Source organism: Volvox carteri, assembly GCF_000143455.1.
Source record: "Volvox carteri f. nagariensis unplaced genomic scaffold VOLCAscaffold_62, whole genome shotgun sequence".
Lineage (NCBI taxonomy): Eukaryota > Viridiplantae > Chlorophyta > Chlorophyceae > Chlamydomonadales > Volvocaceae > Volvox > Volvox carteri.
The window spans coordinates 318,116-345,167 of NW_003307605.1; the positions used below are offsets into that span (position 1 = coordinate 318,116).

The 27,052-nt window shown below is 57.7% G+C and overlaps 3 protein-coding genes across 3 annotated transcripts in view; 2 read left to right on the forward strand and 1 right to left on the reverse strand.

The window, feature by feature from the left end:
- Positions 1-8,273: 8,273 nt before the first annotated feature.
- VOLCADRAFT_107300 (uncharacterized protein) lies at positions 8,274-11,166 on the forward strand (the record flags this gene model as incomplete). The annotated part of the gene is made up of 4 exons (XM_002956510.1): positions 8,274-8,329; positions 8,780-9,191; positions 9,378-9,621; positions 10,960-11,166. Coding segments are annotated over exons 2-4 (639 nt in total), but the record flags the coding sequence as incomplete, so codon positions are not given.
- Positions 11,167-14,387: 3,221 nt separating this feature from the next.
- VOLCADRAFT_119424 (uncharacterized protein) lies at positions 14,388-23,165 on the reverse strand (the record flags this gene model as incomplete). The annotated part of the gene is made up of 9 exons (XM_002956548.1): positions 14,388-14,732; positions 15,025-15,135; positions 15,349-15,363; positions 15,574-15,770; positions 16,182-20,124; positions 20,601-20,750; positions 21,222-21,275; positions 21,406-22,355; positions 22,823-23,165. 9 exons carry the CDS (start codon positions 23,163-23,165, stop codon positions 14,388-14,390), a joined length of 6,108 nt encoding a protein of 2,035 aa, XP_002956594.1.
- Positions 23,166-24,616: 1,451 nt separating this feature from the next.
- Positions 24,617-27,052, forward strand: part of VOLCADRAFT_97577 (uncharacterized protein) — a gene marked incomplete at both ends in the record, with an annotated part of 15,783 nt that continues 13,347 nt past the window's right edge. Inside the window, 2 exons of the mRNA XM_002956511.1 lie at positions 24,617-24,698; positions 26,245-26,292. Coding sequence (XP_002956557.1) covers positions 24,617-24,698; positions 26,245-26,292 — 130 coding nt within the window. The remainder of the gene's footprint in view (positions 24,699-26,244; positions 26,293-27,052) is intronic.

Here is a 27,052-nt window from a genome sequence, read left to right on the forward strand (position 1 = left end):
GCTGAGAGGGAGGCACGTTGGTGGCTGTAGACAGTAAGTAGGCCCAAGCGCGGTCGCCTCCCTGGAGCCGGGACTAACTTCCTCAACTACCACTATTTACAATAGGTTACTAAAACAAATTCTGCAAGTATGTAGTTCTTTAATTCAACATATGAATTTACTCTGATTTAATAACGCTTGCTTGTTCTGGCTTCTACTTAAACAACCTGCTCCCCTTTTGTCCGCAAGCGTCCTGCATGTAGTCCAAAAGCATGGGGGAGGTGACTGGGGAGAAGGGGACACAACGCGTCCACAACACTCGAGCCCAACCAGCACAGTCGGTTGCCGAGTGTTCGGAGGTGTAGTACACTTTGACTTTCTGGGCCCTTCCTGGGCCTCCTGAGCTCCCATGAGTCAGGCAGCGCAGTATCAGAAGATCAAGATGAAAGGCACGCAGGTGGATTCACGACAATCTCCCGCCTGGGTTAGAGCCTCCTGTGTACCTTGGCGGGAGCTGCGCCTTCCGGTTTTGGGGCCCGTGCATGAAGCTGAGCGTGTATCGGCGGCGAATCAGGGTAAATCGTGCACCGTCACACCCGGAGGAGCCCAGAGAAAAAACATCGAGCATGACTACATCTGTGGCCCCAAAACGAAACAACGGCCAAACAACGACCTGCACCAGAACAGTATTTTGCTGATGTCGTCCAGGTAGACAACCTGGAAGGCATAGCAGCCGACCTAGTGCTCCAAAAGGCAGTTTGCAGTGTCCACATACCACTACCATACCAGCCTGCCCGCCTGGGCCGGCGACCAAGCAGCATCTACAGCCTTTTCCCCAAACCGACCTCCGGGGGGCTTCCCCATGACGTGAGACCGAACCACCAGTAGGCATGGGGACCTTGGGGCCTCCATACCCAGTACGCCGTGCTTTTCATGTCGCAGCCATCTCCTGCACAAGCCTTGCATCCTATTTCCTGGTATCTTGCAAAATGTCCCAAATGTTGCTATTAGCTCATTTTGTTGTGCACTGCGCCGGCACCAGAACTCGCCTGGCCGCTGCACCCAACTTCATAGCTCCAGCACCCGCACCGTACACTGGGGCTGCCCTCTCTTCCATCACCAAGAGCAAGCCACCAGCCACCCAGAAAGCACCAACCAGGGAAAAAGCACCAAGCATGCGCGCTTCAACGCCGTCATCTTGATCCGCATCCAAACGCATACGCTACCATGCCCATCACCACACGCACGTAAGACCGCCCTGCTCGTCCATCGCATCCCGACATCGCCGCTTTTGTTTCCAGGATGCCCTCCCTACCTGTGGCCACTACCGTGTCCCAACAGAGATCCTCCCCCCCTTCCCCCCCTCCTCCCCCTCCGGCGATACGCCTACATAGATGCCACATTTCCTTTTTCTCTTAACGCGACATGAAAAACACAATGGGGTGATGCTCCACAATATACAGCACACGGAAGAGTCACGACACCACAACAGATAGCAACCAACCAGTTAATCGCCCGTATAGCCGAAACAGCTTGGTAATCTGCTGGACAGGCTGCAGGTCGGTGTGAGCAGTGTTCCCTGCGAGCATGATGGCTCTGTGATCGTATGCGTATGTCATACACGCATGTGTTCATATTGTTCGCGCTGTTTGTGCTGCAGTGCGTCGTATGTGTAACAAGCAAGTTACACTCGCATGTGGCTAGCATGTGTTCGCCTGCCGCATACGATGCCTTTTCGCGCCTTGTGTAGCCTTGTAGACGTGTTGCATGTTACGTGTGTCCCATGTGCGGTGTTGTCCTCTTTCCCTTGGCGCGCCTTGCTTGGCCACGATGGCTGGGCAATAAATGGCATCAGCCGCAGGGTGGTGCCAGGCGCACCTCCACGAGGGGACAAGCGGACTGGGGCTGGGCATGCCTTGCAGTTTGGAGGTAAGTGCGTAGTTGGGGTTGGGTTGGGTGTGTGATTGGGGATTAGATGGTGAGTACGGAGGTCGGGGGAATGGCTTTGGAAGGGGTTGGGTGTTGGGCCATGCACGCGAGCCTTTTTTTTGCAACGAGCAGCCATGGTTGGCAGTAGGCAGTAGGCAGGCGGACAGTAGCAGCAACAGCAATGGCATAGCAAAAGTAAAGGCTTTTGGAAAGGTTTCCAGCATCCAGCAAATCCAGGTCACAACTGCCGGCCGCCTGACAAGCATGATGTTGCTCTGTTGTGGTATGTGTCTGTGTGCTTATACCTAAGGCCGTGCCTGCACGGCATTGGTGAATATGCCTCACGGATTGTGAGTCATTTTCCGCGATCAACATTTTGACCGCTTGTTTCCCCTTTTTCGGTGCGCCGCACCTGACTTGGTGAGGGTGTTGCCTTCAGGATGCTGCGGCCATCAAAGAAAATACTTCATGTAAGTGTATGGTAATACGGCCTTAGCCTCCTGGGTCATTTATCTACCGCTTGATGTACTGTGCACGTCTGCCGTACTGTGTCGTACCGTCGAGGTATAATTACGTGTTTGATATGCGTTGACTCCGTAATTGACACATCACACGCTGACTTGTCCACACACACGCCCTCCCCGCTTGTTTCTCACTGTATGTCCGCATGAACCTGGTCCTGCAATCAACATGAGGAGACACCATGGTCCTGCACGTGCCTAAGGCAGGCCTCTTGAAAATGTGTGTACGGCAAGGACTCGGCGGTGCTGCCAAAGGACGGGTCCCACACAGAGCTGCGGTTGAGGCGGATGTGAAGCCAGTACGGTGGAGGTTTGTGGACCTGGTGGCGGTGGTTGACGCGATGGACATGGATAGGGTGGTCTGTATGTTTGACCTGTGGGCCTATTTCCAAGTGGGTTCGTGCCCCACCGCGATCGAGGGTACCACGGCTTGTGTAATTGCGCACCTCGGGGCAGTGTGTCTCGTATGTTTCACTGCCCGGGCTGTGTGTCGTGGCGAGGATTATTGCTGTGCACGGTCCGCGACGCTCGAGATGGAAGTCCCGTGTGTGTTTGATCCGTGTGCAAGAGACCCTTTACCTGGCCACGTGTGCAAGAGCATGGGCCGTTGAGCGAATTTAGGAATCCTTTTCTTCGTAGGCTGGCGACGAAGCCTCAGCATAAATGACGGGGGGACGTTCGTCGACCGTATAAGCCCAACATGGGAAAGGCAAAAAGGGAGGGCCACAACAGTTGATGTTGGTGCTGATGACATTTGCGGTGAATGAGCGAATGCAAATGTTGGGCGCAGGAGGAAAACGCCGGGGGTGATGGGGGATACAGGCCAAATCCGCCGCCACCACCTTTGCAGTAACAAAGCGCCCGGGTGTCCAAAAACACAAGAGTGGACACGGCGCGCATTGTGAGCACGACGTCTGCGCCACGAGTGGAATTCGTTCAGCTAGGAAGCCTTGATCCCGATCACACCGGCGTTTTCAATCGATTGACTTTAAGGGTTCCGCACGAAGGGCTCTGTGCCGCAGCTGCATTCCCAAAGCCATTCCATGACAAAAGGTGCGCTCGCTTTTGTCCCGGTTTTCCTCTTTCCGTCGACTGCGCGGCGAAACCTACCCCAAGGCGTTCAAGAACAAATAATATCCCTTCTGCGAACTGAGACGAAGATGTATCCCGGACTGCGGTCCCCTCCATTTCACTAAAAAGCATTCCTGACACTATCCTAATGCTAACTATTATACGGCATTTCCCAAGGTGTAGTACGACGCAGGCATGCCGGGGTAATGCCCGGGGCCGCCACCGCCGGCGGCGGCTGGGTAGCCGGGGGAGGGCCCCGGGGCGGCGCCGGGTTTGGAGGACAGGGCGAACATCCCGCCAGCCGGGGTGGCGGTGGCGGCGGCGGCTGCACCTCCGCCTCCGGGTGCCTCCGCCGGCCGCGTGCTGGCAAAGAGGGGATGCTCTGTTAGCTTGTCCCTCCGGATGGCGAGGAAGAGCTGGAATGTGGAGTAGAGGATGAACGCACCCACCTGATGAGGCATGGGGGACAAGGGGGAACGACGAACCACACACGATTGAAGCTGCTGCCAGGGCAAGAGAGGGACAAGGGGGAAAGTGAAGCAGAGGGAGAAACAGGACGGGAGGGAAAAGGGAGTGAAACACTAATAAACCCCCAAAACACAATTACATATAAGAGCGCCAATGCGGCGTGGGGGGTGGGGTCTGTGGTCGGGGACAGCCCTAGGGCTTTGGAAGTGACGGGACAGATCCCGGTGGCAAATATAAATGAACCGTAAAGCGTAAAGTGGAACACAAATGGAGAACAATTTCTTAGTTGCGTTGAAGAAGGAAGAAAGAAAAAGAAGGCGGAAAGCCAGGAAGGAAGGACTCGGCCGATCCAAGTCCCAGCGCCAGGAGCCCACTGCCCTGTTGCAGCGTGGTGAGACACAGAGCGCGGCATGGCTTGCAACTGGATGAGGTGCCGCACCCGCCATGTGCTCATTAACATGCCGCCTGGTGGCGGCAAGTTGTCTGTCTCACCAGTATGCTGACCATTTGGAACTTGATGATGCCAAAGACGATGATGCCCAGGGCGATGGGCGCGGCGACGGCGACGGTGATGATGGCCGTCAGCCGCATGGAGCAGCCGGCCAGCATGAGCAAGTTGGCCAGGATGCGGCCGCCATCCAGCGGGTAGGCAGGTACCAGGAGGTTGAACAAGAAGAGGGCGATGTTCAGCTGCGAAAGCGCGCGCGGGCGTGGTCGCGGTTATTGCGGGTTGTGGGTTATTGCGGGTTGGGTTCAAAGATTTGGGGTTTTGGGGTCTCGTCGAGTTGGGTGAAAGAGGAACTATTCGTGAAAAGAGCAGTTAATTGCTTGATATTGTCGTGCTCCGCGGTTTGAGTGTTACACCTCTTTAGGTTGCCAGGCTAGGCCTATTAAAGGTCAGACGGCCCCTAACAACAAGATGCTGCCTGAAATTTCGCTTGGCTTCATGATCGGGTTCATGGTCGGGATGGATGATGCGGTCCGACAGGAGGAGGCCAGTAATGTGACGCGAGGAGGCATCCGGCGCGGGGAGGGAGGGAGGGGAGGGCATGAGGCGGGGTGAGCACTGTGCCTCACCGTGCGTTTTCCCTGCGCGCGCACCTGCACACACGGGACGGGAAAAATCTCCCGGATGGCTTCAAGACAACACACAAGCAGCGGAGGTTCTGTGACCTGCAGCCTCGTCCGGATGGCGCTACTCACCCGAAAGCAAAACCTTCTAGAAGATGTGTGTTCCAAACTGGCTGGCTACCTGGCAGACTATATATAGCTGGCGAGCCTCCCCATTCCCCCTAAGCAACGTAACCACAAACCTACGCAACGCAACCGCGCGCGTTGGCGCCATGCACCCAGTGCACATCAGAATGATGATAGATACCCGGTGTCGACCCTCCGGTATCTCCGCACCAGTATCGCCCACACGACCAGCGCGTGGCCGAAGTGGTTACTGTCCACGTACGGCACGTCCAGGGTGATGTGCCAGCTGCCCGTGCTTCCATGGTAGGCCGGGAACAGCAGCCCGACCCAGATGGCCACCATGGGAAGGTGGGTCAGAGGACCGGCGGCTGCGACCCAGATCGCCTCTGTCGTTGTGCGACCAAGCAGCACGCAAGGCGGCAACGGAAAGGGGGCACGGACGGAAACAGATCCGGTAAAGAGCCTCGGAAAGGGCCTCGGAAAGGGAGTATAGAGCCCTACTGGCAAGGGCGGAACGGGAACGGGCAGCACACGGCGAATTTGCGGATCCGGATCTGGATAACCGGATTCCATACCCCCTACTTACTCAGGTACGTTGTATTGTAGCCAATGAAAGCCAGACCGCCAAGCGGCCATAGCAGGATGCTATCTGCGGTTCCTCCCACCGACCTTGCGGCCAGGCAGTGCCCCAGCTCGTGCACCAGTATCGTCAGCAGCAGCACTGGACCCAACACGATAGCCGATAGGAGAACGTACCAGCCGCCATAATACAGGGAGCCGAGCGTTTGCGCAATCCACACGATGAAGAAAGTCACTGAGGCGCAGGCAGAGGAAAGGTTTAGGTATGTGGAGGCAGAGGAGGAGGTCAAGTAGTGAGCGGATCTGATGCCTAACGGCCGATTTGAAGGAAGCGCGTGGAGAGTGAATGTAAGACGGGCTGGCGGTAGGTAGGTAAATACATGTAATACAGAATACGGCGTTGCATTATATTAGACAAGATACATGCCCCAAATGGGAGGAAGCGGCGGCGGCAGGAGAGAGTTGGAAGGGGAGGAGCGAGGTGGGGAAGCGAGGTGAGCTTTGAGACGTGGGAGAAAGATATGGTTGGAGGTCTGGCGGACAGAAGTGGAAGCGGGCATTGGTTGACTCGCGCGGTGAAAGGCAGAAGGGATCCGTGAGGGTGATGTCTTTGAGGAATTTCCGTCGGAACAGTGGCGGTTGGTGGCATCGACATGTTAAAATTATAGGTATTGGAATGGGCGTTGCAGGGGAAGCTGCGAGGAGCTGCTGCACGGCACTGCTCTTGCGAAACGTGTGATTCTTGTTATCAACCCTGGTGCACCAACACCAAAACCACCAACACCGGCAGCGGATAATATGGCAAGGCAGGCAACTAGAGTCCATGGATGACCAGTCCAGGAGGACTTCGGGTTGCGGGACGCAAGAAGGCAGGAAAACTTGATAAATTGCAATAGAAGTACTTATAAAGCCTCACAATGAAGACGAACTGGAATCTTCAACACGCTGCCCAAAGGGATGCTCCAAGGAAACCTGTCGAAGTCGTTCCATGCCATGGTTGAGCTTTCGTGATTGACTTGACTTGATACATTAAACGTTCTCCGGTAAGTTATAGCTGGAGGGAAAAGAGTTGCCTATTCTGGTACAACCCGGTACAACGGTACAGCGGTACTACGGTACAACCCCCTCGGTTCAACCAACGGCAGCTCGTGAATACAGCTGTTACTTTTTGGTTGTGCTTTCCCGTGCACAAGCTGCTTCTTGTCGTAGTTATTCAATGATATGATATTTAGATTGTGGCGTAACGCGCTTTACATGAGGACACTCGGTCCGTGGGTCGGCCCTGTCGAGGTCTGCATACACGCAACATGGCAACAGGCGCCTTGTTTAAGCCTTATCCGGCAGAGCTTAAAGCAAAGTAACACATCCATATATCTCCAAGCCAACAGCCTTATTTACATCGTAATTTTTCACTAGGATGTTACCTCTGATGTTACCAAGGGAAACAGAGCCTGACACAACAAGAAAATAAGCGCAAGGAAGTAAGGCTTGGAGCCAAGAAGTCTGGACACGCACCCCCGCTCTGAAACGCACAAACCTATAAGACATCCAAGAGACATTGATACTACCTTCCGTACGTCTTGTTCTCTTGTGGCACGGACGTACTCGCGCTTGTCGCGCGGCACGTCCAGCATTGCAGCACAAACGAACGAACGAACGCTGCACCAATAAGCGCTGCCATGAAGCTCAGGACAAAGGGCCCCGTACCGGTACTGCATTCGTTCAAGTTTGCCTTTCCTTCCTCCCCACAGAACCTCTGGCCAATCCTGATTTCGCATCAACAATCTGTAGGTTCAAAGGATAATAGCCAGCCACCATAAAAAGGCGACGGCCTTCGCACTGTTGTAAAAGTCAAGGTCAGGGGTTAACAGATGCTGTGCGTGCTGTGCGACGTCCGACGCGCAAGGCATCCTCCGAGCACCCGGGTGATCCAGTTTGATAAATTAATATTTTCAGGTTCAAGCTACACTTCATCACAACTCATAATATGCTAACAGCGCGTGTATAGACGTGCTGCGCTCAGAAAGAGGTTTTCCTTCCGGTGTGGCTATCTGACTTTGCCATAGCCGCTGTCATTTTCTTACTTTATGTCTATAATATCATTATTGCGCTGTAATGGACAGCTGCCTGCACTTGAAGGCACATCCTTCCTGAAGCCGCCGCAGGTAATACAGGCGAGGTTCGCGATTGCGCTTTGCAGAATCAATAAAACTCATTTTTCCAACTGTTAAGCTCGGTGAATTGAGCATAAGCATTCGAACATGCCGATTGTTCCCGTACCGCCCTCCCAGGTCGCGTCAACGTCAGCGCCGCTAGTCTCTCGTTGGCATCTCTCTGTCCCACATATCCGGCTTCCATGGACAGCCGTGGCCTCAGTGAGCGAGCGGCCACGTCGCGGTGTGCACAGTATTGATAACACACGTTACGGTACCGGCGCCAGGGGGAGCGTCGCCACTACCGCTGTCGGCACAAGCTATGGCCGCGATGCTCCAGCGCCGTATAAGTGGTCCTGGCAGGACGACTCCGAGCCCCCGAATCCGCTAGACCTCGATGCATCTGCAATAACCACAGCAAACAGCATCCAGGTGACAATCCCGCACGCCATGTCGTGCCTGCCGCTTTGGTACTCATGTCCCTAGTCAGGTGGTAGACGCTCCTCTCTCTTACGATGTCTGCAGTGCAGTTTGCTGCTGATCCTTATCGTGCACCGCCCTGTCCCATGGCAGCCTCCTGCACTTGCTTTCCATGTTGCTTCTTCCCCAGCCTCCTGTCTTGCACTCTTGTGCACCGTACGTACTTTACATCGCTTAGTTATTAGCGATTGAATTTTTTGATGCCCTGAGTTTTTGTACAACTGATGGATGGCAGCTGAACCATACGTCAGCAAGCCTTTACACCTCGCAAAGGGCTCCTGGTCGCCTGTTCGATCCCGATCGCTCACTCCCTGTTGTGGCGCCCACATAACGCCACATGCCCTAAACTCACCATTATTTGCATCCCGTACAACGCCCTTTCCTTCACCTCGGACCCTACAGGAGCTCACGGTGACGTTGCGGGCCGCCGTCTCTGCAGCGCACCCAGGATCAATCCTCACACCCCCATCCCGTTCACTGCTGGCGGCCACCGTGCAAAGGCTGTTACCGCACGACGTCACCACGTCAGCGTGCAGTGTCCTTGACGTGGCGCGGCTTCTAGAGGTGTACGTTGCCGTATCCCACGAAGTGTCTGGCGCTGATGTCGCTGATGCATGCGACAACATGCCGCCGCGCTTGGTTGCCTCCGTACTGGCGCACGTTTGTTCCCTTTCCGCGGTCCCCGGGAGCGCGGCAGGGAGAGCAGCAGCGGCGGCAGTGCACTCCACCTCAGCTCGCGACCTGGCGGATTTGTTGTGGGTGCTGTCGGAGCTCCCGGACAACGAGCTGCCCTGGGAGAGTCGTACAGTAGCGACCGCGACCGCGGCGGCGGCGGCGGTGGCGGGGGCGGGGCCGGCCACGTTAGAGGCCGTAGTGACGGCAGAGGCGCCGGGGGTCCTCCAGCGTGCCGTACTCGCGCGCGTGCGGGACCAGGATTTCCTGGCACCGGACCTATGTAGGGTGGTGTGTGCGCTGGGCGGCCTAGCCGCCGACAGCACCGCCGCCGCCGCCGTCCGCTCCGTTGGACCGTCATCACCTCCGAGTGAGGCTCCTGCTGTGCCTCGCAGTGGCGGCGGCGGCTTTACGGTGGATCCGGAACTTGTGCGGGCGCTGGGCGATGAGATCCGCTACCAGCTGACCGAGTTTGATGCCGACTTCGATGCAGCTGATCTGGGTCGGCTCATCTCCGGAATGGCTGGACTGTGGCTGGGGCCGGCCGTGGCGGGGGACGAGGAGTACCGCAGGTAGGTGCCGCGTATGTATGTGTGTATGCATGTATGTATGTATGTGTATCTGTTACATATCGATCCGGAGGCCTGAAGCTGGCCAGGGGCACCTAACCGTATACCACAACGGAAGCGACCGCCGAAGCACTCCATCATTGGAGGGGCGTTATATTATATCGATCAGAGTCCTCTGACCGTTCCCCCTTATCAACGCAAGGCGCCGTCACCTGTTCGTCGAATCCTCAAGCCAGCTACATACACACCAGGCTCAAATGCCAAGCAACCTCCGTTCCACCGAGCGCATGCTCTACAGCTGCGCGAACTATCAATGCACTCACACCGTTGCTAATTGCTACTCCATCCTTGCGAATTCTGCCGCCGCCCGGTTTCGTTATCCAACCACCACCATCTAGTATGCAGCTTGTTCCAGGCCCTATGCAGAATTAATCCTCCCTCACTGCGTTGCGGCAGTGAATAGATCTTCATGGTGAGAGCTCCCTCACTCCACTCCACTCCACCAGCGCACAGCGCACCGGAGGAACCTCAGTGTGTCCCACCTCAGCATTTGGCACCTCGATCTATTTCACCCGGGGGGGGGGACCAGCGGTGAATTCCAAACCCACATTTTCCCGACAAAACTAGATACCGTCTCTGGGATTGGAACTCCAGGCTTGCCGATTTCCTAGCCCGGTGCTCTCCCAACTCGAGCTACGCCGTGTATGTGCACGCACAGGCGTTTGCTACGTGAAAATTGAAGATAGGCGGATAGTCAATGTATGTAGGCAGAACTTTACCGAAGACAAGTATAAGTAATCCAGCGAGGAATGAAGTGGTCGAAATCAGTCCTGGATATTTTTAAAAATATGTTGACAAGTTGACAAGGCGGAGAATGAATGGCACCAGAACGAGTACAAAAAGCCTGTAGTCGCTGTAGTGGCGACACAGACCACTAGACCACCACTAGGTGGTTGGTGTCTCTTCAACACTGCGTTGCCACCAGTGGTGTAGTATTAGCGAACCACTACTACAGGCAAGGGTACCTGTGTGCGTATGTGCATGAGTGTATATATGTATGTATGTATGTGTATATATATGTATGTATGTGTGTGTGCGTTGTTGCGAATATGTTGGGTGCTGGGGGGCTACGCGCGCACATATACTTTCAATTGTTCACTTGGCACAATGCATTGCTGTCGCTGTGGCTGTCCTGAGCGTGCTTTAGCCGTCGTGCACCATCCGTAACCCCCACTCATAAACTTACAGCCCCGAATATGGCCGCGCCGGCCCAGGATATGGCTCTCTTTTTATCTTCCCCTGCCGGACATATGATTTATTCACGTGTTCGTGCCCGCACAGGATCCTCATGAAAGCTGTGTACGGCAAGACCCGGTCGATTGTGGACAAGGCCGCTGTGGACTTTGCGCTGTCGCGGCTGCTTCTGGACGACCCGGAGGCGCGTTCCATGCATTACGACAGCCGGTGGACGCATGAGGAGCTGCGGTGGCTGCCGCGGCGTGAGCGCGATAAGCGGCGCATCCTGAAGGAGGGCTGGTACCGAACCAAGTGGGGCGGCTGGTCGCCGGGGGGAGATGGCGGTGCATAGGAGGTCGCGTGGAAGGGAGCGTGGGGAGCGAGGGGAGGGGCGGGGAATCCTATAATTATGCAAAATGCAAAAGTCACAAGTAAAGAACAACTGCGTCGATGTCCAAAGCAGGCGAGGGCGGGAAGTAGGGCTTCTTGCGACGGCGTGGAGGCGCTCTGTTGTATGGTATGACACTAAGAGCTTGTACGAGGTCGTACGGATTATACAACGTACGGGGTCTTGACTTCCGGCAATTTTCCGGTCCCAACATTTAATGCGTCCATGATTATGGTTATTGTGTCAGGTGACAAGGCGGGTGGGTCGGTGCCGCAAGGCGCAAAACCATGTGGACTCCTGCCACAAAATCCATGTAGACGTTTATATGTTGGAGGCCAAGCGGCAGCTGCTCGAATATGTCAGCAAGGGGTATCCCCACAACCTCCCCTACAGCCCTTCTCCCCCCTCCCAGTTCAGATCATAAAATAGACGCAGTGGAAGGAGAAATAGAGGCAACTGTGTACCGCATGGTGGGCAGCGCTGCCCGTATAACACGGCCAGGAGCACCTCCTGCTTTCATTCCAACAAGGGTATGGCGCATGGGCCACTAGCTACCCTCCACGATGATGTTTCGGGACACCCTCGTCCTCCTAATGCATGCATGCCAGCTTATTCAGTGATTTTGTCGGGTTCAGCACCACCACCAGCATCTACTGGAATCTGCCCCCGGATCAACGGGGGCGTCAACTTCACTCCAGGTCGGCTCGCAGGTTCATCACTTTAAACTTTAATCCATTTCCGTCCACGGGCACGGGGGCTCATCTACCCTCTTACGGATTTTTATTCCACACACACTCGATTCTGGAACGATGGGACACAAAGTCGTGCTTAACATATTTGTTGTGTCAGGAACCAATCATACATTTGCATGTACATATAAATATGCGGCAAAGTAACAAGCGCTCGGACAACGAATCACACACACAGCAGACACTCATATGGAAGCCCTTACTGCCGTACCTCGGGTAAGTACGGCGTGGTTTGTTTTTGATTGATTGCGGGCCCGCAATTCCAACTTAGTAGTACCAAAATACATATGGGAAAACTGTAAGAAATTCAGGCATGCGCCTCCATGCGCACATGCACATGCGCGCCCACATGCACGGCCCACACGACCGGCCCCCTACCAGCAGCTCTTTTTAAGACAATTGGCCATCAACCCAGTAATCTAGGGACGACGACCGGACGATTGCCAGACATGGCACAGCCGCTCGTACTTCGTTTAAATGCACATCAGTCGTGTTACGTCTTTGCATTAAGCAACGTTCGCTAATGCTTTCTGTGACGCTGCCACAGACTGGTGTACGATTCGAACGGAAGGTAAGTAATGCTGTTACCTGCCATCCTCTTTATTTTAGTGAACAGCATAAAAGCATCCATAATACGCCAGCCTGCTTCCTCCTACAATTACAATACACCCCGGGAACGGGGCTGCAAATGCGACGTTTAAAGACAATAATTTGCGTACACATACGTACAAAGCATCTACAAAGCATAAACCAAATCTTGGGGGAAGTTGCATATTTAAATGCCTAACGACGACACCTAGAGCTACCCACAGCAGTCAACAGCGCAAAAACACAACCACCACCCTGCAGCAGCATGTTATTAAGGCCATTGGTCATCCACTGCCTGCCCAACAAGGCGCACACCTGAAGCGACAAATCCATGCAAGAAACAACGGTGTTCTGGTTATATGCAAACACTTAGCATTTGAGTTTGTTTTCTAACAGACACTTATTGACAGTTCAGCGACCCAGGGTCATTTGTGCCATCAGCTCCGCTACGCCCAGACACCGCATAGATTTCTCCTTGGCCTGCCAAGTACATACATAGCTATAAGAGCACTGTTACCCCTTGCCCATCAAGCCTCGTTAAGAACCACGCACCGCTGTCGCACCGCCCGCATCGCCACAATCCCATCGCCATCGCTACACGCGATCGTGTACTTGCCGCACACCGCCCGCCCCCCATTGCCCGCCCACACTGAGCTCCGCCCCCCCGCCTCCTTCCCCCGCGAACATGGACGGCACTCACGACCCTGCCGCCTGCGGTCATTAACCACAGTACACTCTTACAATCTATGCGCAACCCCGCCGCACGACGCCTCCCCAAGATCCTCTACATGACAGCAATAGCAGCGGCAGTAGCAGCCTCAAGGTGAATATGAATGAGTCGGGAGGGAAGTCACCGGTGCCGCTTGCAACAACAGAGGCACCCAGCAGCAACAGTGCACACATCTACACACACATACGCACGCACACTCCTCACACACAATTAGGCCCAGCCAAATATGATGTTCACATACGCAAAACACACCCACGTACATACAATCCTTTTTTAATGGCACGAAGCAACAAATGGAGCGGTCAACACAAGCATCTCAGCAGTAACATAAGCCCCACTTCTAAGTGGGGTTATAAAATAAACTGCGCATTTGCCGATACTCTTCCTCGCTTGTTTAAAAGGGATTAGGAAAAGGACCACATGCCGTTAAATATCAACACCTAATCATTTCATTCTGTCGCCACTACGCAGCCAGCCACACAGCGCCGGCGTCCGCGGCAGGTAAGGCCGCAACGAAGAAGAGGAGAGGTGGGGAACACTATCCCATTAGCAAATCGGCCGAGTCCCATGACGATTTCTGGGCACTGACTTCTCGAACAGGCGGCACCTGCTCGCCTAAAGGAGACACGCACTAAACTAGACCAGCACTTTCACCTGCTGGTCAAAGCACGGGGCCATCCTCCTATAGATATACATCATATTCCCTTCTGGGCTTGTTGGCCACAAAACTCAATTCTACGTTGCACAGAGCAACCCCCACCCACCCACCCCGCCTAAAAATAAAGACAATTGCGAAAGCGCCGAAAGCGCCGATCCTTGACAGCGATCACATACATTTACGGTATCACGGCATCCTGACGATTAAACTTTTGGAGTTCAGAACAAAAATCAGCAACACCTGAAATGCATTAACTGACTATTATCAACCAAACTCAACCAAACACGACCGAACGAAATGGAGTGCGCAGCTCAATGCAGTGCAATGCAATGCAGACAGCGACTCGCTTGCGAGCCCAGACCTTCCACCACCAACACCTCGCTAATGCGACACACGAATATAACTCTAAAACACACACCGCTACTCACATTTAATCCTGTTGACTGCACCTGAAACAATCCCCCCGCTGGCAGTGGAAGTAGCGGGACCTTGAGCGACAGCATCATCATCATCATCATCAGTAACAGCCTTGCAATATGTGGTGCTGGCCGAGCCATCGGAACCGCTGCCGCTGCCGCCACCGCTGCTGGCGCCTTCGGCCGCGGCTGTAGCCAGGAAACGTAGCCGCGCGCGCACGTCCAGCAGTAGCAGCAGGCCCAGTGCCGCTGCGTTCTGCATCAGGGCGCGCAACGCCGCCGGTGCGAGCGCACCGCCGTACAGCACACTTGCGTAGATGTGCGTGTCGGAAATTACTGCCGCCGCGCGCTGCACCAGAGCGGCCCGCACGTGGATCTGCTCCCCCATGTCCATTGCAACATCACGGGCAACACCAGCAACACAAGCAAAAGGTCAGGGCAATTAAACAACAACTGACATTGCAGCAGTATTAGCAACAACAACAGCGTTAGTATCCAAAAAGCAATAAGCCGTAGTAAATAACTGCAGGCCGCCAGTTGAAGCTAAGGCAGCAGCAGCAGTAACCGTATCGGTGCCAGCAGCAGCAAATGTGAAAGCTGCAGTACCAGTGTTTCCGTACACCATACGGTGCCCCCCGCACCTGCTCCGACAGCGGCTTGATGACCACCAGCATGATGACGTCCAGGCGATGCCGGGCAAAGTCCGACCAGATCCGCGGGAGGGGGAGCGCACCCAGAAGCGACAGAAACACCTGAATGCGTGCGCAACAGTAGCAGCAGTAGCAACAGTAGCAACAGTAGCAACAGTAGCAGCAGTAGCAACAGTAGCAACAGTAGCAGCAGTAGCAACAGTAGCAGCAGTAGCAACAGTAGCAGCAGTAGCAACAGTAACAGCAGCAGAACAGCAGAGCGTAAGTCATACCAGCGTTCCCACTGCAAAATGCAAAAACAGTTCCGAAACGGACCTGGAGACACTTGTGCTGTCGTCGTTTGGTGGGTTTGGTGGGGAAGCAGGGGAACGCGCTTCCCTTTTCGGGAGCCCCTAGCAATTTACGCTGGCTTAGCCAGCAGTAGCAGAGGCAGTAGCGGGAGCGCGGCATGTACAACTGCTGATCCTTATAATGCGTAATTCATTTCCACCTCCCCCCTCCTCCGAATCAGCCGCCATTACCGAATCAGGCACCACTCACCAGCAGCACCTTCATCAGGTCTCCAAATGACAGCACCACATCACGGTGACGGCGGAACACCGAGGGGGCGACCGCATGCAGCACATAAGGCCCCAGTAAGCCGGCGTTGAAGGTGCAATGGCTGGCCAGCTCGCCGAAGCGGTGGTTTCGTAGCAGGTCCAGCGCGGGCACAAGGAAGAAGGCTGTGAACATGACGCCTGTGAACGGTTAGGTCAGTTGGTTGGTCGGTCAGTCAGTCAGATGGCCGCATGTGGGAGAGGCGTACAGCAAGTGGTTGAGAGAGGCGGGGGGAGGTGCCAGGACAGATCGGGGACGGGGGCGCGGCCATGATGTGATAGGGGCTGCATGTGGTGTGATAGGGGGGCTGTATGAGAGAGTGTGTGTGTCATCGTGGTCGTGGTAAGTGTGGTGATGGTGTGTGCGCATGTGTATGTGTGTGGATGGACGGACGGACGGACGGACCGGAGCAGCAGCGGATCAAAGGCCAGTGGCCCGAAGGGGGTCCCAGGTGCGGGTGCCCTACGCCTCCACAGGCCCCTCTCGCCGTTGCTGACACATCCAGCCGCTGCCCCCGGGGGTTGAGGTTACGGTTGCGATTAACGACTCACCGCACGTGTTATCGAGGACGGAGAGTGACGCGGTCCGGTACATCCGGTATCTTGCCTCGACCCGTGGGTCGGCGAAGCCGGCCAGACTGCTGCGAAGCCACGACCCATCGCGGGGCCCCCTGCTCCCATAATGCCGGTGCTGATCATGGTGGTAGCGGGTATGGTGGTCCAGGGGCGGACAGCGGCGTAGCACCAGTAGCGCTCTCCAACACCACTGCGCCAGTGACGGCAAGAAGCCCTTCAGCCCGCAGCTGCTCCGGTCGGCGCCGCCGCTGTTGCCGCCGCTGGCAGCGGTGGTCGAGGGGTCAACGTGGTGACAGGGGCCGAAGACATCTTCCTTGGCGGAGGTGACAGCGGCAGGGAGGGCGGTGTCAGCAGCTGTGGCGACCGCCGCCTCGCCGTCATTCCAGGCCATAGCTGGCTGCTGCTGCTGCTGCTGCTGCTGCTGGTTTTGCTGATCCTGCAATAGCGCGAGCGGTAATGGCGAAGGCGGCGGCACTAGCCGCCGGGCCGCTGCGCCGCCGCCAGCCGCCAGGAGCATTCCCGCCCAGCGGTTCACCCCCTCCAGTCGCGCCTGCGCCGCCATCTCCGCCGGCGTGCAGCCGCCGTCGTCTGCGGCTGTAAACCAGAGCGCGGGCGCGTCGGGAAAGGTCTCCAACAACAGCGCCGCCGTCTCTCCTAAGTCATCCAGGGCGACCGAGAGATGAAGCGGCGTGAGACCCATGGGACCACGCACACCTACATCCCACGCGAACACTTTCCCCTCCTGAACCACCCCGCCACTGGCGCCGGCGGCGGCAGCGGCAGCTGCAGTGACGTCTGCTTTCACCGCCGCCGCCAGCACCAGCACATGCAGCATCTCCGGCTTGCGCGCCGACACCGCCAAGTGCAGCAGGCTCATGCCGCCCTCCCTGGACGTAACGCCAGCGTCCGCCGCCGCCAAGCCGACGCCCACCCGAGCAAGCCCCATCAGCAGCTCCTTCGTGGTGTGCACCCAGCCGCGACGCACTGCGAACGCCAATAGCCCCAGCCCCAGGTGCCGCATGCGGGTGTGCAGCTGCGACGCAGATCCCGGAGCTGCGGTGGCGAAGAAGGCGGGCCAGACGCCCTGAGACTGTTGTTGCTGCGGCTGCCATGGCGGTGGCGGCGGAGGCGCCGTCGCCGCCGTTCCAACTGCTGGGAGGCTCGTTGACGTCACGTCTGTCGTGTGGACGGAGGACGACGTACGGACAGGTGCTACTGCGGCTGTTGCTACAGCTACGGGAGGGTGTTGCTGCAGCTGTCCGGTGGCCACGTCCTCTTCCACTGCTAAGGTAGCAGCAGTAGCAATAGCTGTTGCTACTGCCGGCAGCGGTGCTGCGCTGTCGATTCTTGGCCCTTCCGGTGGGGCCCCAAGGACCATCATCGCCGTCGATGCCAGCTCCGACGCCGCTGCCGCGGGCGCTTTGACTTCTGACCCGACTGCCGGGCGCTCTAGCTGCTGGTGTTGCTGCTGCGAAGGCGACGGTGAAGACGACGACGATAACGACGATGGGCTCGTGCAGGATCCATCGCCCGCGGTGACGGGCGGCTGCAGCAGCGCCGGTTCAGTGGCAGCACGTGCCACTAGCTCCGCTGGGGGGGGGCTCTCGGACCGCGGACGGCTGCGTCGCAGCGCCTCACTTGAGCGGTTCCTGACGGCGGCACTGCCGCTGGCGTGTTCGGATGGTGACAGGACGGCATCAGCGGCGGCGGCGACGAGGTTGGCGTTAGCTCCACACAGACGTAGCCGGGAGCCCTCGGCGCCAAAGTGCAAGGAGGGACGCGGTGATGGCGACGCCGACGCCGACGGCGCGGCGACGGTGGACGATGTCGGTGTCCGGGCCGGCGGGGGTGGCGGCAGCGCCTCCGCCAGCGGCCCGGACGACGGCAGGGGCGGCGGCAGCGTCGCCGACATCCCCAGTGGTACATCCGTCAAGCTGTCCCAGCTGCGCAACTCTGTACCCGATGATTCCGTACGTACGAGCGACAGAGTCAGGCTGTCGCTGACGCCGGCCCGCGCGGACGGGCCAGACCTGCAGGAGGTCAAGACATGAGAAAGGGTCGCGGCCTCTACGGGACTCAGCGCCAGAAGTTCTGCGCTAACGGCTGGACTCGAACCGACGACGTCGTCGGCTTCAGCCCCCTCAATATTTGCCGAGCCAGTTCCCGACGAGGCCGGGTCCACATGCGTCGTCGTCGGCGGCGCAGGTGGTGATGGTCGTGACTCCCCCGCGTCGCTGGCCACGGCAGCAGCTTTGCCGCCGCCGCCGGCGCCCACGGCCACCTCCATCCTGCTACAGCCAGGGGCTGCTTTGATGTACGGCAGCCAGTCAGTGAACTTCATCCCCTGCGCCAGACACCCCGCGGTGTTGGACGCCGGACCTGGATGGCTGGTCCGGTCCTCGACATCCACACCTCCTTGCGGAGCCTGCTCGGGTTGCGGGTACGGCGCCGCGTCAGCACCCATCACCTCCGCCGCCGCCGACGGCTCTACTGCCGCCACATCGGCACCACTGGCGCCACCCCTCACATGACGGCCGCCATCAGCACCACCGCCAATGCTGGTATGCCGAGAGCCACCGCCGCCGGTACCCTGAGGAGGTACCCCGTGTTTAGATGCCGCTGCCGCCTCCGCCAGCAGCGACGGCGGCGGCGGCGGCCCTGTACCCAACTCAGCTGCTCCTTCCTCAGCTGCGAAGCGGAGCGGCGGCGCCGCCGCCGCACACGTCTCGGCCACGTCATCCGCGCCCACACCGTCCCGAAGCCTCTCTGGCGTCCGCGTCCTCGTCCTCGCCGGCGCCGCCTCCGCCAGCAGCCGGTGGGCCTGTGGGTCGCTGATGGCCCTCATAAACTCCGCTACCTCCGCACCCTCGGCGTCAGTGCTCGGCCCAGGGCTACTGCCGTACGCTACACCCACATACGGCTCCAGGAGCCCGAAGCCCGCCGCCTCTGCAGCACCTCCTGCCGCCGCCTCCTTACCACGCGTGGGTCCCGCCGTCGTGACCGCCGCCAGCACCGGAGGTCGTACAGCAGCAGTCGCAGCAGCACTGCCACCAACGGCAGCTATGGCGGGGGGGACGTCGGCAGAGATAGGCCGAGCAGGAACCACTGTGCGCCCATCGTGTGCATGCTGCACACGATGATGGTGAGGTTGATGTTGATGGTGCTGCTCAGCCAGCGCCAGCATTTCCTCCAAGCGCCGCAAGCCCTCTATGCGCGGCGGTGGCGGCGGCGGCGGCGGCGGGAGCGATGGTGGTGGTGGTTGTTCTACGGGTTCCACTTCATTCAGCAGCCGCAGCAGCGATTGGCCGAAAAGTCGCCCCAAGGCCCCCCCGCCGCCGCCGCCGCCTCCGCCCCCGCCGCCGCTGACCCCATCACCGTCACCGTCATCGATACCCGGCCTCGTGAGGAGCTGCTCGCTTTCCCATGCCGCTGCAGCAGTAGCACCACATGCAGCTGCAGCAATGGCAGGGTCTGAAGCGGCGTCAGCAGCACGGGATGCGCGCACTGAGTCGCGAGATGGCCCGCGGCCCGTTGCGGCTCCAGGCGACACGGCTTGCGGCGGCGGCGGCGGCGTCAGCACTTGTACGGCACTGCCACCAGATGTAGGCGGCACCTGCGGCAGCTGCTGCGGCTGTATCAGCTGTGACGAAATCCGATAGTGAGGATGCCGTGCTGTAGCCGGCGGCTGCACCTCATACTGCTGCTGCTGCTGCTGCGGTCGCTGGGGCAGCGGCCCGGGGGTCTGCTGAGATTCCGGTGATGGCGGTGATGACGCGGTGGCCGACAGCGGCGCCGAGGAGGTTGCCTGGTAGTCCAGCCACAGCCCCAAGTCCATAACCAGGCGCTGTGCTGCGGCAATGGCGGCGCCGTCCTCCCCCTGTACGGCAGCGTCTTGCAGCGCCGCCACCTCCTGCCATACCTGCTTAGAAAGAGGGGGACGAGGGGCGCGGGCGGGAAGGGAGGGAAGTAGTGGCAGGAGAATGGCAGGGTAGTGGTTGTAGCTGGTGGGTTGGGATGTGGTGGTTTAATAAATCCGTGTCCCGGGGAACTGTCCCCCCGTGTTCCTGAGCCACCGTCCCCGAGCCGCAACAGACACAGAGGCCACCCTACCGGCCCTACCGGCTGGGCTCTCCAGGCGCCACCAGTCCGCACCACAACCAAAAGGGGACACAACCCTTTAGGGGATTGATGTTCCCCTTCATTCATTCATTACCGCAATCGGCAACACCGTCCAACAGCTCCAACAGCTCCAGGGGGGGGATGAAACAAAAACAAATCTGGCGCCAGCCCTTCACACACTCTTTGTGTGCGTAACCCTCTCCTCCTCTCTGCCGCCGATCACTCCCCGCCCCCCTCTTCAATCACGACCGCTGCCAAACGCACACACCAACTCACCCCGGCATTCGGCGCCACAAGCACCGGCAGCGCCGCCCCGAGCAGGCCCCCCCGCTGGCACTCCACAAACATAAGGCCCGGGTGGGATGGCGGTGCAGGCAGCTGCAGGCACAGCACCTCAGCACGACGTAATGCGTCATGCGGCAGAACCTGAAGGGAGGAGAGGAACGGAGGGGAGAGGAGAGGAGGGGAAAAAAAAGACGAACCACGTGAACGAGTGAAGCTGCTGCCAAGGGGGGAAAGAGTGTACCAGACGTAGAACTGACCAAAAGGCGTTCTTGAAGGCGGGAGAGGAGGGGAGAGGAGGGGAGAGGAGGGAAAGACCCACTCACCGTGCGCCCCCCCCCCTCACATAAACAGCAGCACCCAGCCCAGCCCAGTCCAGCCCAGCACAGCTTCCCGCAGGGGGGTACCTCGCTCCGGCCCACAGCGCCAGACGCTTTTTCCCCCAGAGCCCCAACATCGGCAAATTACCCGTTGCCTAGCTTCCAACCACCAACCACCAACCGTACACTACCCCTGCAGTACCCCGCAAGCTTGCTCTTAAAAGCATATCACCCTAGCGCACCCTCATCCTAGCGAACCCCAACACCTGCTTGCTACGACCCTGCAGTGTCTCACCCTCCTGAGCGCCGCCGCGGGCATCTGGTCTCCCAACAACGACGTGCGGCAGGGCTGGTAGGCGCCGCGGAAGCGGACGTGGACCGCCAAGGGCCCCGTATCGCCCAGGAGGACAGAAGATGCCGCCGCCGGTAGCATGCAGCATCTGTACACCCCATGCGCCCTCGCCCCACGGCAACTGTACCGTCACGGTCTGGCCTCCGCCGCCGATGTCCGGTCCCAAAAGCTGTACGAGTAGCTCGGGCGTCAAAACATCCCGCAGCCGCTGGGAGGAAGCAGCAGCCGGAGGCAGCGGCGGCGGCGGCGGCGCCGCCGCAGACGGCACCCCTGGCCCTACGGCCGCCGCCGTAGCTGACCCGCCAACAGGCTGCAGGGAAGACACGCTCGCGCGACGCAGCTGGCGCAGCCGGCGCGGCGACATAATGTGGAGCCTGCTCGGCGCGGCAGCGCCGGTGCCGAAGGCGCCACCACTGCCATCGTCATCATCGTCGTCGTCGTCGTCGTCGCCACCGCCGCTGCCGTAGCGGCCCTGGGCCCTTCCGCCCCTGGCGGCAGATGCAGTAGCGGACACGGAGGCGACACGCGCAAGAGCCGTCACGCGCGACGCGCCCGCCGCCGTTGCGGCGACGGCACCCGCCGCCGTTGCTGACATCACGCGCGCAGGTGCGTTACGACGGTTGCGCCTCAGTTGTTGTTGCTGCTGCTGATGTTGCTGTTGCTGCTGCTGCAGAACTGACGGCTCACGAACGCTCAAATCGCCCAGCGGCAGTGGCGGCAGGTCGCCAGGAGCTGATGCGCGGCCGTGTACCGAATTGGAGCGGCTGAGGAAGGCGGCGGCGGCGGCGGCGGCAGCGGCGGTGGTGGATTCGCCTGCCGCCACCGTTGCCGCACCGCAAAGGTGGCGCCGGCTATTGCTCCTGCTGCTGCCACCACTGCTGCAGAGGCGCTCACCTCCGCGCTCTCCACTCAGAGGGTGTCGTACACGATGTGAGGACGAGATCGCGCGGGGATCTGGGTGCGGCCCGGCCCCGCTGCTGCTGCCGCTACTGCTGCCGTTGCTCCGAATCCCACCGCTGTCGCTGTCGCTGCTGCCGGCTGCCATGTCCAGAAAATCCAAAACGATGTGGATGCAACCTGACGGGACGGAAAGGCCAGAGGAAGGACAGACAGCTTGCCTACTAGATAGGATAGGGGAAGAGTGAGGAAGGGCTCACTCTCGAGTCACGGATGATCCCGGATGTTACTTGCGAGCCAACCCCTCCCGCACAAGCGCGCCTCTCATCACCCATTACCATCATCATCGCCATTATTTTATCATCATCATCATCCCTTTCTTAAGTTTTGTCATCAAAAATGGTTATTCTCCTCCTTACCCCCCCCCCCCACATTCACTCTCCCATGCTTCAAACCACCAACAACGAACGCACCACAGCCAGTCGCGCTCCTTAGCCCCACCACGCACCCCGACCTGCCCCTAGCTAGCTTCCAGCTGCCCAATCCCCTCCAGAGCAGTTTGCCCTGGAAACCCAACCCAACCCAACCGCGATGCAGTGTCTTCCCCCCTTGACCTCACCCCCTTGACCTCACCCCCTTGACCTCACCTTGCCTCACGTACACGCCTAGCAGGGCGACCCCCTCTCCCGCCAGCGCCTCGCAGTAAGGCCGGGTCCAATCCGCTAGGGGCGGCAGGTCGCTTGGATGCCGATCGGGAACCTTCAGGGCAACACGGCCCCACGTGAACATGGGGTTGTACGGCTGAGCCCGGGCGTGGTTGACGAGCGCACGTGCTGTGTCATACGCCAAGGACGTGGTATCGGTGCGGCAGGCGGTGTCCGAGGGGAGGACCCCCGCCACGGCCGTGGCGGCAACGGCGGTGTCAGAGGGACCGTTGGCGCCAACGTCAACGATGCCACCGCCGCTGCCGCCGCTGGCGGCGGTAGCCATGAGGAGCTTGGAGGAAACGCTCAGCGGCGTGTGCAGCCCCGCCATCGCCGCCGTCGGCATGGCAGCGGTACGGGAGGAGGATGTGGAGGTTATGCAAGAGGCGGCGGCAGCAGGGGTTTGAGGACCTGCCGTATTTGGTTTGCTGTGAGAGCAGGACGAGGTGGAGGACGATTCGCAGAGCGAGTGTGCTGCAGCAGGAGAGGCGGTTGCGGTGGGGTTGTTATCACCGCAGGAAAGCACACAGGCGATTGCCGGGGGAGAGTTGTTGCATGACTCGCAGGGACGAGTGGAGGAGAAGGTGCCAGGAGCCTGGAGAGGAGGGGGCTGGTCTTGCGAGTAGTGCTGGTCGGCAAGGAATTGTGGTTCGGGAGAGAACTCTGGTGCCCAGCTGTGGGCCTGGGTCCTCAACCCGTGAGCTCGACAATGTTCGCTGCATGGCTCCTCCACCTCATCAAAGGAGTCAGAGTACACTTGATCGTTCTCTTGTAGCCCAGCCACCTTTCGAGGATGGCGCTCCGCCGTGCCAAAAACAAACCTCAACGTGCGACTATCTTCAAGGCGCCATAACCGCAGTCCAAGCTGCAGAAGTAAAGTGCCAATACCGACAACGAGGCTCAAAAATAAGGCCGGGTAGCCTAAAAGAGGTGCAGCCAATAGGACTGTGTACATGGCCACGTGCTCAAGCTGGAACGCTGTTGATTAGTTCGTAGACAGTTTGGTCTCTACTAGCTTGAAACAAATTGCCACTAAAAACCGCGGCAAAAGCCTTCGCTCACACGACGTGCTGCGACATTGGGAAGCGTCTACGCGCGTAAGGACTACAATAAAACAGAAGTCCGTTGACCTGAGGCTCACTGGCTTATCACAGCTAGCGCCATGCGTGAATTCCTTTGCGGGTGCGATGGAACGGTCCAGACCGCAGGGTTTTCTATAGTATAGTAGGACAATATAAAATAATACAATTTCGCTTGTCAATTGGCCTCTCCGCTTTCGTCATTTATGCAGTACTTCTTGTCACGGCAGCCTCTCTCGCGCATAGAACACTTCGCCGAGCCGATGCCCCTAATAAATGACAATAACTCAAGTTCGTACTAGGTTCTAGGCACCCCGTGACGGGACGTAAGGCACTGTCCGCTGGCATGTACGGCTACTGACCGACTTGTAGTATGTCCCCATCCTTATATCCGCCTCGCGTGTACGGTCTGTCGTGCTTTCGTTTGTGGCGCCCACAGCCCCGGATGTGGACAATGATTTTCATTTGTTTGGGTACCTTAGGGGAGGCTAAAATAAATAAATAAGTAAAGCTGAAAAATGATAAGTAATTCCGCTTTACTTATTTATTAACTCCATTTTAAATATCCTACTACATAATATCTTTTTTCCTATTGGGGGGTTGCATAAATCGATGCTATTTGGAGGGTTGTCTGGCACAATGTGGTTCGGGGGTTTGCATGGACCCATGCTCTTGGGGGTTTCCCTGGCGGCGCGACACTGCGGCCAACCTTGAAGTCTCCCGCCGCCTAGGCCTCGCCGGTGAGCGGTTATCTCTTCGGTCTGCAGTTTAAGGGCCCTTGGCAGTCATTCTGTGCTTCTGTCTCCCCGCTTCCCATCTCTACCAATCCAAGCACGGTCAGCAAGCACGTCAGGATCGGCAGAGCCACGAGAATACAGTTAAGGGAGACAGAAGCACAGAATGACTGGTCGGCACTTCACTTGGGATTCGTTTGTCCCCTCACGCCGATCGGCTATGTGCCCCAAATTCAGTAGTGCTGAGGAGATATTTCCTCGCGGGTCATGGGTCTCTTCCTGCTGTCGTTGTTGGCAAGTCCTTCATCAGCCACTCAGCATCCACTTGAAGAGAAAGGGATGAACGACCTGGGACCCCTGGGACTCAGGACGTCATAAAAAGCAATTGGTCAGGTCAAGTCGAGAGGAGTTAGGGTTGAAAATCCTTCCGACGGTGGAAGGTAAAAGTGTCCCTACTCGATGGACGGTGGTGACCTGGGATATAGTTGACTTGCGAGCTGACAAGGAAAGGAGTTGGGCCGCCGTCGATCTGGCGATCATTCCGTTGGATGCAGAACCTGAGCGATCCCCAGAGAAGTTGGCAATGGGTGTCCCGAAATAGCGGGGAAGGCAGGATCTGCCAGGTAGCGGCTGCAGGGTGAAGATACGACCCCCCTGTCCCATACATCATACATACACTCTCTTGTACTTGGATGTGTCGAACCGTCTGTCTTGCAGCCACCCTGTGGACCACTATCAGGCTACCGCAGCTCGGTCGGCATCATGAAGGCAGCTGCTGATTACATATTGTCACTTGGGGTTGGGATGACAGCACAGTGATGGAGCTGATCATGAACTTGTTGGAGCAAGGGATGGATAGCAACAAGTGATAGGGAACGGAAATGTGGCGGGAAGGGGCTAACGGGCGAGGGTGAACGGGAGGGATATAGGGTGATAGGGAGCTGGGCGGTGCACGATCTCGCTGCTCACAGCAGTGCTGGGTGACAATGATGGTGCATCGATGGATGACCTCGAAAGAAGAAGCTACGGATGGCTTAGCCCTGTCAAAGGAAAGCCCCCCATGATAGTTCCATGGCGCCCTTGTTCGGGCCGCAGTTCCTTTTGTAAGCAAACGTGACTTAAAGCACCTTAGATACTCAAGAAGAACTTCAAGAACCATAACGCTGTATCAATAGCTCTTGGCACTTCCGCCATGGGCAGATTACGTCAATCGCCCGCTATGCCACATAAGCAAAAATAAAGCAACGGCCTTCATGATAACTTGACCTGTTGTTTGCAAGGGCTTGCACTTAGGGATCTTGCTTCCGGGGAGGACGTAACCAGGTGCAGAGGAACGGAGGTGAACGTGATAATGCAGTGACATACAGCTATAATATAAACGTTTAATAGGCTAACTGTCGACAAAGTGAGTTCGCCGGACTGCACCTTACCAACACACTTGGATTTGCAGCTGTTGCGCCGTACAATTTAGCTGGCCTCTGACAAAAGGCACCTCCCATAGCACTTCCAGCTCCATTAGCAAATGTACACAACGTCCGATATTTGATCACAGGCTTTCACCCTGCGTTTGAGCCCTTCTTTTCGGCCTGTTCCAGCTCTGGTGCGTCCGTAAAAGCTGCTAGCTTCCTACATATGACCAGCAAATGAGGAAGCCTGAACAGCTGCGCAGCGCCCTGAGAAGCTGCTGTGGACCCTGCAAACGTTTGCAAGGTACTGTTCGTTGCAAAACCTTCATGCTGTAGCCGCCGCACTTCAGTTCCATTGCTCTAATTTATTACGCGGCTATCTCAAGCATTTATTTATTGAACCCCTGCTGACGTTGCTTCAGGCACAGCGTCGCCGCTTCACGGACATCGACTTGCCTGACTCATTTGTGAGGGCAAGGTGCGACTTGCGGCAACTCATTTTTTGAGGTGAGATGTTTGCTTCTCGAGCTTGTGTATGGATCTTTGAAACATAAGGGGCTTTGTCGACGGGCTTTCGACGGGCATGTGTTTGTGCAGCGCTCTGCTGCAAGAATATGGGCGTATGCGGCGTTTGAGCGTAATCCCGACAGTTGTGCTTTAGCTGTGTAAGGAGCCTACGAAGGCTGAAAGCTAGGCGGTCTAGCAGGAAAGTACACGTCGTTAGGCGAGACATGACCACTTCGTCCGATGTCCGTGACCTTCCTCGCGACAGAGACGACTGCTCATTGGAGTTGCCCAAGACCTTCCAGATCGACCGCATTCCACCTGGCAACGAGAATCTCTGCGTATATCACATTTTCAACTCTCCAAGACCCCAGTGCGATGTTGCGTCGGCGTGAAGCAAGGGCCCCCATTGCCAACGCTTATAATCAACGCAGTCAAGGTCACATCGTC